Below are 14670 nucleotides of genomic sequence, written 5' to 3'. Positions count from 1 at the left end.
TTCCTGTGTGTTTTTTTTTTTTTTAAGAAATTCACTTTGATGTATCTCTGGTATTTTAAGTGCATCTGTTTGCACAACTTTTTTAGTTGTTGATGTAGGTATTATATTATATATACAAAACTTATAGTCTAGCACTGTCTTCATTTTACCAGTTTGAGTGAAGTATAAAAATCCTACCTCCTTTGACTTCTCTTTACCCATCCCTCATTTATAATATAAATGTCTTAGATATTTTGACTACATACATTTAGAACACATAAGACAGTGTTATACCTTATCTTTAACTGTCAAGTATGAGTTAGAAAACTCAAGAGAAGAAGGAAGGCCTATCATACTTACCTATACTTTTGCTTACTGTGTTCTTGCTCTCCGATGTGCCAAAAAGTCTCCTTTCATTATACCCTTATGGTTTAGAGAACTTTTCTTCATTATTTTAGGCCACATTGGCTGATAACAGATTCCCTTAGTTTTTCTTTATCAGAAATGCTTTGATTTTCTCTTCAGTCCTGAAGGGTATTTTTTGCTGGGCATAAGATTCTGGGTTGATAGTTCTTTTCTTTTAACACTTGACAAATATTTTGCCACTTCTTTCTGTCCTTCGTAGCTGCTTCTAGCAGTCTAACTGTTTTTACCATGTAGATAAAGTTTTATTTATTTTTCACTTTTTTCAAAATCTTTTCTTTGTATTTTTGAAGTTTTGTTTTTTGGTGCATACATATTCAGGATTACTATGTCCTCTTGATGAATTGACTCTGTCAATAGGTTTATGCCTCTTGCCAAATTCAGGAAGTTTCTAGGAATTATTTCCTTGTGTACTTTTTCATCCCCACCCTGTTTCTCATCTCTTCCTGGGACTCTGATCACAAGAATGTTCAATCTTTTGTTATAGTCTTAAAAGTGCTTGAAACTGCTTATTTCTTTCAGTGTATTTTCTTCCTATTGTTCAGATTGAGTAATTTTTATTGTTCTGTCTTCAAGTTCATTGATTGTTTCCTCTGTTCTCTTCATGTCACTGTTAAGCCTACCCAGTGAGGTATAATTTTGATTACTGTATTTTCAGTTCTAAAAATCCTAGTTGGCTCTTCTTTGTATCTTCTATTTATTTGCTGAGAATTTCTGTTTTCCTGATAAAGCTTTCTATTTTTTATTTCTTTCAAGCATGATAATAATTGCTTGCTGAACTACTTTTTTTACCAGAGCTGTTTTCAAACCTTTGACAGATAATTCTAACATCTTTTTCCTTATGGTTTTGGCATTTTTATTGGTTGTTTCTTTACAATCAATTTGCGGTCTTCCAGGTACTTCATATGAAAAGTGATTTTCTACTGAAAGTTGGACACTTTATTTGTATTTAGGGAGAGGAAAAAGGAAAGTAGGACTACTACATCTTTCCAGAAGTAAATTCCATAATTCTGAATATTATTTAAAATATAATTTATATCTTTATTATATTTGTATTTTCTAGTTAAGAAGAAATAGTCATAATAATAAAGTTGTTTATCAGAAATAAGTGTAGATTTATATAACACTTTCAGATTCAAATAGAGTTGTGATTTATAAATACATATGCAAATGATTTTTAAGTGGGAGTAGTCTAACACTTTCTTCATAAACATAAAGCATTGTTTTTTAACCAGCCTTCTGGCTATTTCATTTCTCAGTCTGTTTTCTCTTTTCTTTTTCCAATATTCTCAATAAATACAGATGCATGTATGCATGTATACATATATATATGTATTTATTATGGATATGTATTTAATTTGTTCAATAACAAAATAATAACACTAATATAATTTCATCATTTTGTTCTGTTCTTAATTTCACATCAAGTTCATTAACTAAAGTCTTAGGATGAATGTGATTTTTGATGAGCAAACTTTATACTATTTTACTTCAATCTTTCTTTTTGAAAGATTGGTACAATTGTATCACCTTCATCAAATGTTCTTTGGGTTGCACAGTTTATTATAAGAAGAGAAAAATTCTAATTTATATCATTTTAAAATTTCAAAGCCAATGTTTAGAAAGGATGCATATTGTGTCTTTGAAACATAATTTTAAAAGCAGCATAACTACTCCAGTCAGATATTTTTGATTAGGTTGTCTTCTAAGGAGAAATCTTGGAATTATTTTTCATAGCCATTTCTGTGATTTTTCACATCTTTGTTTTGTGTTATATACCACTAATTTATATGCAAGCATAATACTAGGAGTATGATTATTAAATTAAAATAGAAGTGGTTAGATTCAACTAACTATGGTGGGCTGGAATATTAGGAGTTATCCATATTCTTTCTTAATTAATTGTCTTTGTCTATGTGGTGACCTTTTTTTCCTCATTCTGAATACATTGCTACTTTATTTTAAAAATTCAACTATATTATCTATAGCATTTCTCTCGTTAAAGTGCTGTGGTACCCTCCATGAGAAATGTAGTTTTCATATTCCTAGTGGGAACTCTTGCTGTTTTGAATTCTCATCTGTGTTTTAGAATCTCAGATCTGGAAGGAATCCCAGAAGCTATTTTATGCCTAACTTATACATGAGTGTAATAACTCTATGCCACATCAATCTCTACCCACTAGATTTTGTATATTTTTAAAAAGAAATAGCGATGGATCTCCTCATGTAAAAATGTCAATGGCTAGATAATATGCTATGCAGAACTGTCACGGCCATTGAGACAAATTTTAAAGAAAATTTACAAACTAATGTTATGATTTTCATATATTTAAAATTTCTTTCATCAGTTTGTATCACTAAAACACATTTTTTAGCTTTAGTATAAAGTGTCAACATATTACCAATAATTTTTTGCCCCACTGCTCCTTTCAAAGGCTTCCTGAAGAGATTAAAACAGTAATAACAACTAATATAAAATTGTGTCATCTTCATTTATAGGATAGGTTCCACTGAATATAAATACTCAACTACATAAACAATCATAATTATGCTGAAACCTAAATAAGTTTAATTTATTTCACATTATAAATGTTTCCACATTAAGCTTTATAGGCCTGAAACAGTTACTCATTGCGTACAAAATGAATTGCAAACTTATCAGGTGTTCAAGGCCCTATTTGAAATGCCCACTTCCTTTTTATCTCTCATTCTTCTTTTTCTTATGGAAGTACCTAGAGTCCTTAACCAGGCCATGCATATGATACCTACATGCCTATATGCAATTTGTTTGTTTAGTCTAGAATGCTCCTTGTGTGTATGATCGTCTCAATTTGGAGCATGTCTTCCATAAAGCCTTTGCTGGCCAGTTCTTTCTTCGTGCAATTGAGGCAGTTTCCTTTTGCCCACACTACACCTAACACATAGTGACTTTCATCATGGTGCCTGGGACTCTTCATTGCCCACATGTGATTACATTACTGAATTTTTGGAAGGCAGAGCTTGTTGTCACATTTTCCCTTCTTTTTTAAAAAAATATAATCCAGAGCTAAGATTATATTTGCACAGTCTGTGATGTTTACTAGATGCTTATGAATGCTGGGTTTTGTTATGCATTACATAGCTACAAGTTGAGAAAACGATTTTTCATTCCTTCTTTACACTTCTTAGCACGACTTTCAAGAAATCCAGGGAGACCTAAACCACTTTATTACTTGCACCCAGAATTCTGAAAAAATTAAGAAATAAAGGAACAAAAATATCTTTTTTTCAGTACAGTTATTTAATTTGTGACTATGTCTTGACAATATTTATAGTTTTATTTTTGGAAATCCTTTCAAAACTCTTAATTAGAAACTTTTGTTCAACAGTTCCCTCCTCATCCCATGACTGTGTTGATTGGCCCACCTCCTTAGCTGTAAACACCTGTGTCTTGAGCAATTTCATCCCAGTCATAGCATGACATAACACAACTTGAAAAGAATACTAGTCTTTGTAACAGGTTATATCATGGGCAGTAGAACACTAGAATACTGGATGGCTCTTCCCAAGATGCTTAGGTTAGAGAAATAGAGTAGAATATAGTTACTCTGTATCTGCAGGGGAAAAGAAAGGCCAGGGTAAATATTTTCCCTCACTTAGACACGGCAATAATATAACAAGACCATTTCACTTCTGATCCTTAAGTTGAAGAAAAAGACTCATCATTTTATTATTTCGTTTATTAAACTGCAAAATATATTTTTACCAAAATTTATTATTGAAATAAACTTCATGGTTATCCTTGACCTATTGTAATTCTCTTTAAAATTTATATTTGAGCAAAGTTGTAGTTTGTTATCCAAAAGCAAAGACTTTTATTTCTTGAATCCATTTTTCTGTTATCTTAATAATTGGTTTTTAGACAAGGCCCTTATGTTTTGATTTATTCTTTCTAAAAAGTTATCAGTATTACTAAAGATTAGCCGTTGTTTACTCCAGTTAATAAATTTTTGTTAAATTGCACTAAAATTTCTATGTAAATAATTAACCTAGTGAAAATTTTCTTTTTCACTTGAAAACAGAATAGCATTGAAGAACTTGATGGTGTCCTTACATCCATATTCAAACATGAGATACCATATTATGAGTTCCAATCTCTTCAAACTGAAATTTACTCTCAAAACAAGTGTGAGTATTTTCGAGCTGCATCAATTATACTTTATATCACATTCCATTCTATGTAACTCTTTAATAAATGTTATAACCAAAAATATAGGTAGCTGCACTGCTGATGAGATGATTTAGACAACTCCTGACTCCTGGTGAAAGGGTACATTAGTACAAACTTCTGAATGTTCATTTGGTAATTTTTTTTTATCTCAGGCCTTAAAAATGCATATAACTTTTGCAATTAAAAAGCTTACTTCTTGACTTTTACTCTAAGGAAATGTTTGGGCAACTTCATTTATGATAGAAATTATTCATCATATCATTGTTTATAACAACCAAAAAGTGGAAATATGTTACAAAGATAAGTAATTGATTATACGTATTTTCATACATCTATTAATGCAACCACCAGAAATTAATATTATTATAAATTTATTTGCTTGCCAGGGTGATGTTTTGGTGTATACTTAAGTGAATAAAAAGCAGGCTATGTAGCAGAGAGAGAGTGTGATCATCTGTTTAAAAAAGTACATGTACATTTAATAGCATATAAGTTTATATATATAAATTGATGATCTGGACAGGTAAGTTTGTATATAAAAATTGATGTTCACAGTAGTTATGTTTGGGTTGTGCAATTTCAAATATTACATCTTGTTTCACCTCATTGAATCTGTATTTTCTACAACAACTGTGTATTATATATGTGGTTAAAAATATACAAATATCAAGAAAAGTGTGTGTAGGAGATATACATGAAAAATTGTATTTCCAGATGTTATCGTGAGGTCAGTAGTATATTTTAGAACTTTTTTTTTGTTCCTGCACAGTTTGTTGACATACTGTTTATAATTCATTTATATGCCTGCTATGTGTGAAACCCTAAAGCAGACATGTAATGGTGAATATGACAGACATGAAGCTAAAGAATATGATAAGTCTAATGTTGACATATTAAAAATTAATGAGCAGGGTTTTATTTTCTGTGGGGTTTCTGTGCTATTTAAAACAGTTTTGTCATCAGCCTGGAAGGCTTCAAGACAGCAATAAGAAAAGAGTAGGAGTCCTAAGGCACAACTGCTTGTGATTCACCTAGATATGTGAGAAGCTGCATAAGGGTGAGGTTCCGTTAGGAAGAAAAGCCAATGGTATGCTAGCTGTGAATAAGTACTCTTGTGAAATTAGCAACATTTTATTTTTGTTTCCAATATACATTTAACAACATGTAATTCACTTACAAAATTAAATACTAGATGAGAATAGAAAAGGAACATGATATGATTCTTTACATACGAATACGACACATAATTTAACTGGAAAAACAAATAATATACATGTATTTATAGAAAGAATCAATGAGATAAACTTTGTGGTAGTGATTAACAATAGAATTTTAGATAAAGGGTACATTATTTTTCAAGGTGTGCTTCAAAAAGGAAGTGGGATTTTACCTAGTTCTTAAATAATTATAGTTGCCAAAAGAATGAAAATAATCTTCCAGAGATAGATAATTGATTATGTAAATTTTGGTGCATCTATTAATACAACCATCAGAAATTAATGTTATTGTAAATGTATTTGCTGGCTTGAATGATGTTCCAATGTATACTTAATTGAATAAAAAGCAGGCTAGGTAACAGGCTAGTTCTATTTGGAAATTATTTCAAAAGTCTTAATTAGGAACTTTTGTTCCACAAACCACTCCTCACCTCGTGGCTTTGTTAATTGACCCATCTCTTCATCTCCTATAATCGCTTGTCTTGAGTGATTTGATCCTAGTCATAACCTTCATTCAAGCTAGGGAACCAATGAAGACAGAGAAAGGAAAAAGGAATTCTAGGCAAGAGAAAGTGCATACAATGGTGTGAAGATGGAATTATGACACAATTTTACACATTTCCTCAGGATTATATTTGCTTAGATTTCTGGAATCAAAATTGTGGAGATGGAGAAGATGGCATGGTTTTGGTCTCCTGTTTTTATATGTAAAGAATTCCAAATGAGATTAAAACTGCCTCTCAGTATACTGTTTAGATTGTGGAATATGAATTTTAGAGCTAAAAAAGCTGAGACAATTGTGGCCCCTTATTTTTATAGATGGAGAACTATGGATGGGTTATATCGGAGCCCCTGAAAATATGAATCTGGTTCAGCAGGGCTGGGGTACATTCTAAGTGTTTGCCTTTTAAGAAGCTTCCAGGTGAAGCTGATGCTGCTACACCTCAGACCTCTCACTAGGTACCAAGACTTTAGAGCAATTGTTCTCAAACTTGGCTGCATATTGCAATCACCTGTGTAGCTTTTAAAACATCCTATGCCCAAGCCATACCCTATACCAATTTATTAATCTGGGAGTAGGTCCCAGCCATCAGTAGTTGTTACAGTTTCCCAGGTGATTTCAATGGGCAGTCAAATTTACTAGCCCCTAATTGCTTCAATGTATTATAGACCAGCAAAATAATTCTTCCTTATATTGAATTTTGACACAGAAAAAAATATTACCCTCTCTTAACAAAGGTTATAAAGATAGTAGTATATGAAAGTTTTGAACCATCACTATAATTTAATGATAATTTTGTATCTGAAAAAAGTTACAAAATTAAAAAAAATTTAAAGCAAAAATGAAAAGTTTACTATAATACGGATAACTCATTCAGAAGCATTATTGCTGAGTATTACTGCATAACAGATGTCATAAAACATATATAACAGGCCGGGCGCGGTGGCTCAAGCCTGTAATCCCAGCACTTTGGGAGGCCGAGGCGGGCGGATCACGAGGTCAGGAGATCGAGACCATCCTGGCTAACACGGTGAAACCCCGTCTCTACTAAAAATACAAAAAATTAGCCGGGTGTGTTGGCGGGCACCTGTAGTCCCAGCTACTCGGGAGGCTGAGGCAGGAGAATGGCGTGAACCCGGGAGGCGGAGCTTGCAGTGAGCCGAGATCGCGCCACTGCACTCCAGCCTGGGGCACAGAGCAAGACTCCGTCTCAAAAAAAAAAAAAAAAAAAAAAAAAACAAAACATATATAACAGAGCCAAAGAATCTCCATAACATTAAGCTCTAATTTCTAATTAAAATACAAAATAACATAATATATGTAATAAGAATATGCAATAAAGACATGCATATGACTCAGCTAGGGTTTTGCTTGCCTCCTTGACCCAATAGTCTTGGATCAATGTCAGCTTCAGAATATCTAATCTTTAAGACTTTGCACCTGTGTTTCATAATGTTCAAGTTGATAGGGTTTAAGTTACCTTTATACATGTATTAATCAAGAGAATTGGAGAGAGAAATGGTGGGTTGCTGAAGAACCTACTAGAGGCATTCTGAGAGGTAAATTCAGCAAACCATGAATCAGGTGTTACCCCAGGTATCTATCCCTGAGGACAGATCTCTATTTGGTGAACTATTTTATTTATTAAACAGTTATTATTTATTTCTCTATATGTTAGCTATGGGAAATTGAGAAATTGAGTCTCTCTGAGAGAACATAATCATAAGGAATTGAGAAAGTATACGTTGAGATTGACCTACCCCAAGGATTTGTCATGGAATTACCTGCAGATACCTATGGTTCTTTAAAAGTATGGAGTGAAACGCTGTATCAACCAAAAAATCTTATTATTGCCGCATCCTCTATTTAGAGTTATTTTGGTAAATTCTGGGTTTAGTTTCCTGCCACTTCATTTATAGTAAGTAAAATACCATTCCATGTCAATATGTCTTAGTCATTTTTTATTCCTCTCTAGACAATGCAGTCATGTTTTCTTGCATTATAGGGGTGGGTGGAAATAAGAGGGAAAATACATAACAAATAACATTCTGCTTTAATGTTCTCTTACCTTGTAATGCTTCATTATTGATTTAAAATTAGTGCTTTCCATTGACAAGAATTTTCCATACAAAGAAATTCTCTCTGGCAGTAGAACCTTACCAGGTTTCTAAATAAACTTGATATATTAATGCAATACAGGACTTTTGAACACGCGAGTCGTAAAACTAATTCATGAACAACTTTCTAGTGTGTGAATCATCAGCAACTGTGAAGTCAATATAAAAGATTATGATAGGCAATTTTGAGCTGACGTATACAGTACTCGAATAGAAAATATCAGAGTGCATCACTTCAAGTATGAGTATTATTTTAAGCAACTTCTGTTTTGGTTGTAGATTTATATATGAACACACATGCTATGAGCTGTCATTACAAAAATGACTTGGTGTGATGGTGACGCAGAACAGCACACTTAGGCAAACACAATTGCTTTAGCCCCTCTGCAATTCTCACCTATTCTGAGTTTCAAGCCTGCTGCAGAGTCTCATAAATCTCACTGCAGCAGATCCAAGAATTTTCATAACTTCTTTTCAGAGCCCTTCCAAAGCCTGGATAATGCAGAGAATCTCCTGTCATGGACAGGAAAAAATATAGCTTAGCTTGTTTTTATTTTTACTTTTTACAAATCTACGCATTTAACAAAATTGCACTTGTACCTCATAAATTTATACAAAAAAATGCTTGTTTTTAAAGGGGCTACAGTTGCCGGTTCAGTTACCGTAAGTGGCAATTAATTTAAGAAAAAGTAAAGTAGGTTTTTTTTTCCCAGAATATCTACCTTCACTTAGAAAGAACTGGTTCAGTGGAACCCATGCCAATTTATAGAAAAGCATGTCAAAGCATATATTCATTTATAATTGGTAGCAATATTTTAATCTGAAAGAGGACAGCAGATGATCACCCAGAATTGTTAAAGTATTAACTCAGAATATTATCTCCAAATATGTCTTTGAAATATGGAGCATTAACTGGATATTAAATACATTATGTGGTGGTAACTGTAGCTCTAAGACTTGGCTGAGACTGGTAATATCTTTAGGTTCACAGAAAATAGATCATTTGCTAACTCAGTGGAAGAGAACTGTCCATTGGATTGTCTTTTTTATGTAATTAAATAATTTAAACATGCAGAAAAATATAGACAATAATATAAAGAACACCCTGTAGCTTTGTCAGATCTTAACACTTTGCTTCAGATCTTTTTTTCTTAAGAAATAAAACATTATAGATCTAGTTGAATTTCTCTATTTTGCTCTGTGATTCTACACCTTGAAAATTAACCATTATTTTAATTAAATTTCTTGACAATCATTCCTGTGTTCTTCATCCTTTCACTATGTGTATTTGTTTTCATGATTAACATATATTGTTGTACAATTTTGTAAATTTTATGTAAATTATATCATACTTTTTCCTTCAACTTATTATTTTTTATCCATATAAATTCTTTATATCTGTATATGTATATATGTAGATCTAGGTCATCATTTTAAATGTTCTATAGGATTATTTTGGTTGATTACACAGAATATGTATCTGTTCTACTAATAAATACTAGTGTTGTTTTTCAATTTTTTATCATTGCAAGTAATGCTACAATGAGTAATCTTGCATATGAAACCCTATGCATATGTTAATAATTTCTCAGGAGATACAATTACCTTGAAAACCCTGGTTAGACTTATTCCTCTTTATCTTATGAGTTTGTTAACATCAAAAGTCTTATTTAAAAATTATATTTTTAAATTATTTGTGGCTGCTCCTTTCCTTGATACCTATGGGATGGAGCTATGTATCAGTGAAATTTCTGTTCTAAACAGATACGTACATATTCTACAGTGCTAGATATTTTCAAATTTCTATCCAAATTGTTTGCACTGATTAACAATTTCACTAGCAGTATTGTGACATTGCTCAACATCTCTTCTATGTTAAGAATTGTAAAGCTATTTATTTTTGCCAATCTGACAGCTGTTAAGAATCTCACTCTCTAAATAATATTTTAATTACAAACATAGTTGAGCATCTTCTGTTTATTAAGTTTGATTTTTCTTAGTGAATTTCCATTTAATAGGCTTCATTTATTTCTATTAGTTGTTATTCTTTTCTTATTGAAGTTTGAAAATGCTTTTTTCTTTTTCACTATACCTATTCTAAATAGTAACTATTTGTCAGTTTTTCACATTTGCAAATGTGTACTTAATTAGTGGCTTGTCTTTAATATGATATTTTATGTGAGCATATAATTAAATTTTATAATAAATCTTGGTATGTATTAGAGCTGGCCACTAATTTTCTTTAAATGATTTTTGTTCCACTTCATTTATTTGTCCTCTGGTATTTAAGATCAGTATGACATTTTTCCAGGAAAAACTCTATAAAATTGAAATAAAATTATAAATTAATTTGGCAAAAAAAGATACTTTCTTTGGATCTGTTTACATCTTTCAAAAAATATTGTATTTTATAAAACTTTTGACAATCTTTGTTACATTTATTCCTATTTATCTTAAGGTTTTTTTTAACATCAAAAGTCTTATTTAAAAATTATGTTTTTAAATCATTGGTGGCTGCCCCTTTCTTTGATACTTGTGGGATGGAACCAAATATTATATAATGTATCATGGCTCTACAGAGAAGGAAGACTTTTAGCAAGTGAGGAATTACTACTCTCTGAAAAGAAACTTAGGAAAAGATAAAATCAACACTGAGGAGATTTTATAAGAAAGCTTTTTGAGATATTTTTCCAGTATATGAATTCTGCGAAGCATGAAGTTTTAGGGACCTGTTCCATTTGCATTTTAAACCACCTGAGAAGAAAATCAGAAGCTGTGAAGAAATCAATGTAAAATAAAAAAATGGGCAAGAGTATTTTTTCTGGGATGAAAAGTAATAGATGGTAGGGAAAAATGTAGTCATGTAAATTCATTTCAAATTAGTAACAAACACATCATCATTAAGTAAATACACTAAATTAGGGATTGATGTATACATAAGACATTATAAAAACTTCTAGTGATTAAATTGGAGATTTGGCATGTAAATTGGCTGTAAAATTATAGATTTTTCCACTCCATTTTTTTGCTAATACAACCCACAAGTACAGATTTTCACATCTCTTGCCAATAATAATTTTAGCATATTCTCAAGCTAATTTTATGAACTGATGCTTCAGTTTGAATCAAATAATGTAAAATAAAACATCCAGTTTGAATCTTTCAAATTTTTTTTACCTGAGTAACCAAAAAAAGATTTTTTCAAAATTATACTATTATTATTCACATTTACAGTGTTTCTTCAAAGATTCTATATTTCCCCAGATGTGAAGTTTGTAAAGATAATGCTTGCAAACATACTGTGGTTGGAGGCTGTGAGTACAAAACAGGAAGGAAAGAAGGGAGAGAAAAAAGGAAAAAAACTAAACAACAAGGTTGATACCAGGATGAGAATTTGGCCTTCTTCATCCTAGAATCACTCCCCAGACAAGGAATTACCTCTGGCCTGAGTATACAAGGAGCATAGATAGAGAAGACAGGACATTCTTACAGAGTCAAAGAAATCTTTTGGCCTCAGGATGCAACCTAACACTGCAAAGCATACGCAATGTGCTATCTTGAGTCCAGCTTTAAGGAATAAGCATTTAGGAATGGTAAGCCCTTCTCCACTTTTCGATGACCTTTATAATCCCCTCTCAGCCCATTTCCATTACCATAACAACACATATTCTGAAATAATAGAGGACCCTGTAATTATAGATGAAAAAGGTAAGCCTGTGGACCTAGTTTTTTCTCCCAATTAGAAACACCTTGATGTGAAAGATTATTAAGCAATCTTATTCATTCATGTATGTAACAAGTGCAAACTAAGAGCCACTCTTCTAGGTGCTCCAGAAACAGGCGGCCTGTATAGGAAAGTTCTTCTTCATGAAAATTTTATTTAAGTCATTGAGAGTAACAGAGTAACAAAACAATAGCAACAAAATAAGACCATTGCAAATAGTGATAAGGGTTATGAGAAAAATAAAGTGAGAGGATAGAGAGTTAGGAAGTGATGAAAAGCCATGCGAAGATTTTACACATCGCTTAATATCATCAATATCATCTAATTACATAAGAGAAAATATTACTCTTGCTGTTACGCAGAGAATAGATGATGGTGTGTAAAAATGAAAGCAGAAACACCAGATGGGAGGCTGTCCTAGTAGTGGCAGGAGAGGCTTGAAGGTGGCTGTCACCTGGGTGGTAGCAGTGGAGGTGAAGAGATTTGCTTGAGCTTAGTAGATCTTTGAAAGTAAGGATTGTGGGACATACTGATAGACTGCAGATGAAGGAAAGAGAGGATGGGTCTGTGTGTAACTAAAGACATGTTTATAAAAATATAAATAAAATAAGTATCAATGCTGTTAACTGAAATAGAGGTGCTATGGCAAGAACAGTTTTGACAGTGTGGTGACACTGTTTTGACAGTGTGATCAAAAGTTCTACTTAGGCTATGTTAATTAAAAGATAATAAATTGGTTGGTATTAAGTACATAAGTCAAACACCCAGGAAGGAGCTCATAGTGATATTCAGAGCCATAGCCTAAATGAGATTATTCTGCAGAGAGGACAGAGCAGGGCAAAGGTCTGAGTCCTACACATTGTTGTATTTAGAGGCCTGGGAGAGAAATTTCCATAAAGAGACTGAGAAGAAGCAGCCACTGAAGGTCTTTTAAAAGCCAACTGAAGATAAAGTTTCTGAGAGAAGAAAATTATCAACCATGTCATGTCCTACTCCAGAGAGAAGTGAAAAAAAGCCACAAAATAACTTGTGATATACACAACACCATCTATTAATGCTAGAAATGTGCCCCCACGGATCTAGGTACTCCCAATTCTTTGTGCCATGAAAATAATGTAGATATATTGGTTTCTCATGAAACTCAGTATCAATAGGTATTATTTATAGAGCAAATGCCTGGGAAGATAAAGAATTATAATTCTGATTCATTATGTACCCCAAATGTATAAAGCCACAAAATATCTAAAAACAGATGGGAATGCAGACTGATTGAGACAATGCAAGATGTTAATGAGTGGAGAGGAACAAGAGCTATCCAGATAAAACGTAGAACAGGCCTATGTAAAATTTCAATTGACTGCTTTTTTGCTCGTTTTCCAATGTAGTGAACCTCAGTTTCATTTGCTGTATACCCTTTCCCTATTTTAAGCATCTCCAGAGTTTGTGTCAGATAAATAAGACTGAGTTAAGATGCACAAATATTGGGAAAGGCATGACTAGAAGCTATAGGACAAATTATGAACAAGTTCATGTGAAATACAAAGGATAGAATAGCAGATGCATAAAAAAAAAAACAGTAACAGATTAGGCAAAGAACTCAAAAACTCAAAAAGTGGGAGAACACAAGCATCAAGAGGCAGATGATAAAAAGCAAACAAGGCTTGAAAGCTGAAGTAGTTGGCTGCATTATCTCCAGACACTTTTTTTTTTTTTTTGAAACGGAGTCTCGCTCTGTCGCCAGGCTGGAGTGCAGTGGTGCAATCTCGGCTCACTGCAAGCTCTGCCTCCTGGGTTCACACCATTCTCCTGCCTCAGCCTCCCGAGTAGCTGGGACTACAGGCACCCGCCAACACGCCCAGCTAATTTTTTGTATTTTTAGTAGAGACAAGGTTTCACCGTGTTAGCCAGGATGGTCTCGATTTCCTGACCTCGTAATCTGCCCACCTCGGCCTCCCAGAGTTCTGGGATTACAGGCGTGAGCCACTGTGCCCGGCCCATCTCCAGCCACTTTTACACCATTCCTATCTGGCTAAGTATCAGTTTCTGACTTGAGTCATCTTGGAAGCTGAAAATGTGACCTGGAAAGATGACAATTATTCATACATTCTTACAGAACAAACTTTTGACAATAACAGAAATCTGAAAAATAAGCATGACCTCTATCTACCCATGACACCTGGTTGCCTATAAGAAATTATCTTCCTCGTGATCATTATCTACAAGATGCAAATGGAAATTACTTTTGTAGGAATATAATGGATGTTTAGTTGAAATATTATTCTAACAATACTGTTTTTCTAAAAATGCTATTAAGGTTTTATATTTCCCTAAGAAATAAATTATTATAAATATTGTTTAGCTTGTAATTTTCAATTTGTTTTGTAAAAAGCGTATTTGGAAGTTAGCATGATGTGGGCTTTAGTTAGGATTGCAATTTTAAAATATTTTCAAAGTAGATGATTTAATCTATACTTACTAATTTGACTAATGTTTATTCC

At 32.7% G+C, this 14670-nt stretch overlaps 1 protein-coding gene across 1 annotated transcript in view; it reads left to right on the top strand.

Moving 5' to 3' along the window:
- BANK1 (B cell scaffold protein with ankyrin repeats 1) overlaps positions 1 to 14670 on the top strand; it is a 281258-nt gene that overhangs the window by 93420 nt on the left and 173168 nt on the right. The window contains 1 exon segment of the mRNA XM_055296901.2: positions 4464 to 4569. Within this exon segment, the coding sequence (XP_055152876.2) occupies positions 4464 to 4569 (106 nt within the window).

Source organism: Symphalangus syndactylus, chromosome 10 (genome assembly GCF_028878055.3).
Source record: "Symphalangus syndactylus isolate Jambi chromosome 10, NHGRI_mSymSyn1-v2.1_pri, whole genome shotgun sequence".
NCBI classification, from domain to species: Eukaryota; Metazoa; Chordata; class Mammalia; order Primates; family Hylobatidae; genus Symphalangus; species Symphalangus syndactylus.
Note: the sequence above shows the minus strand (reverse complement) of the source record. Positions and strands in the feature narration are given on the sequence as shown.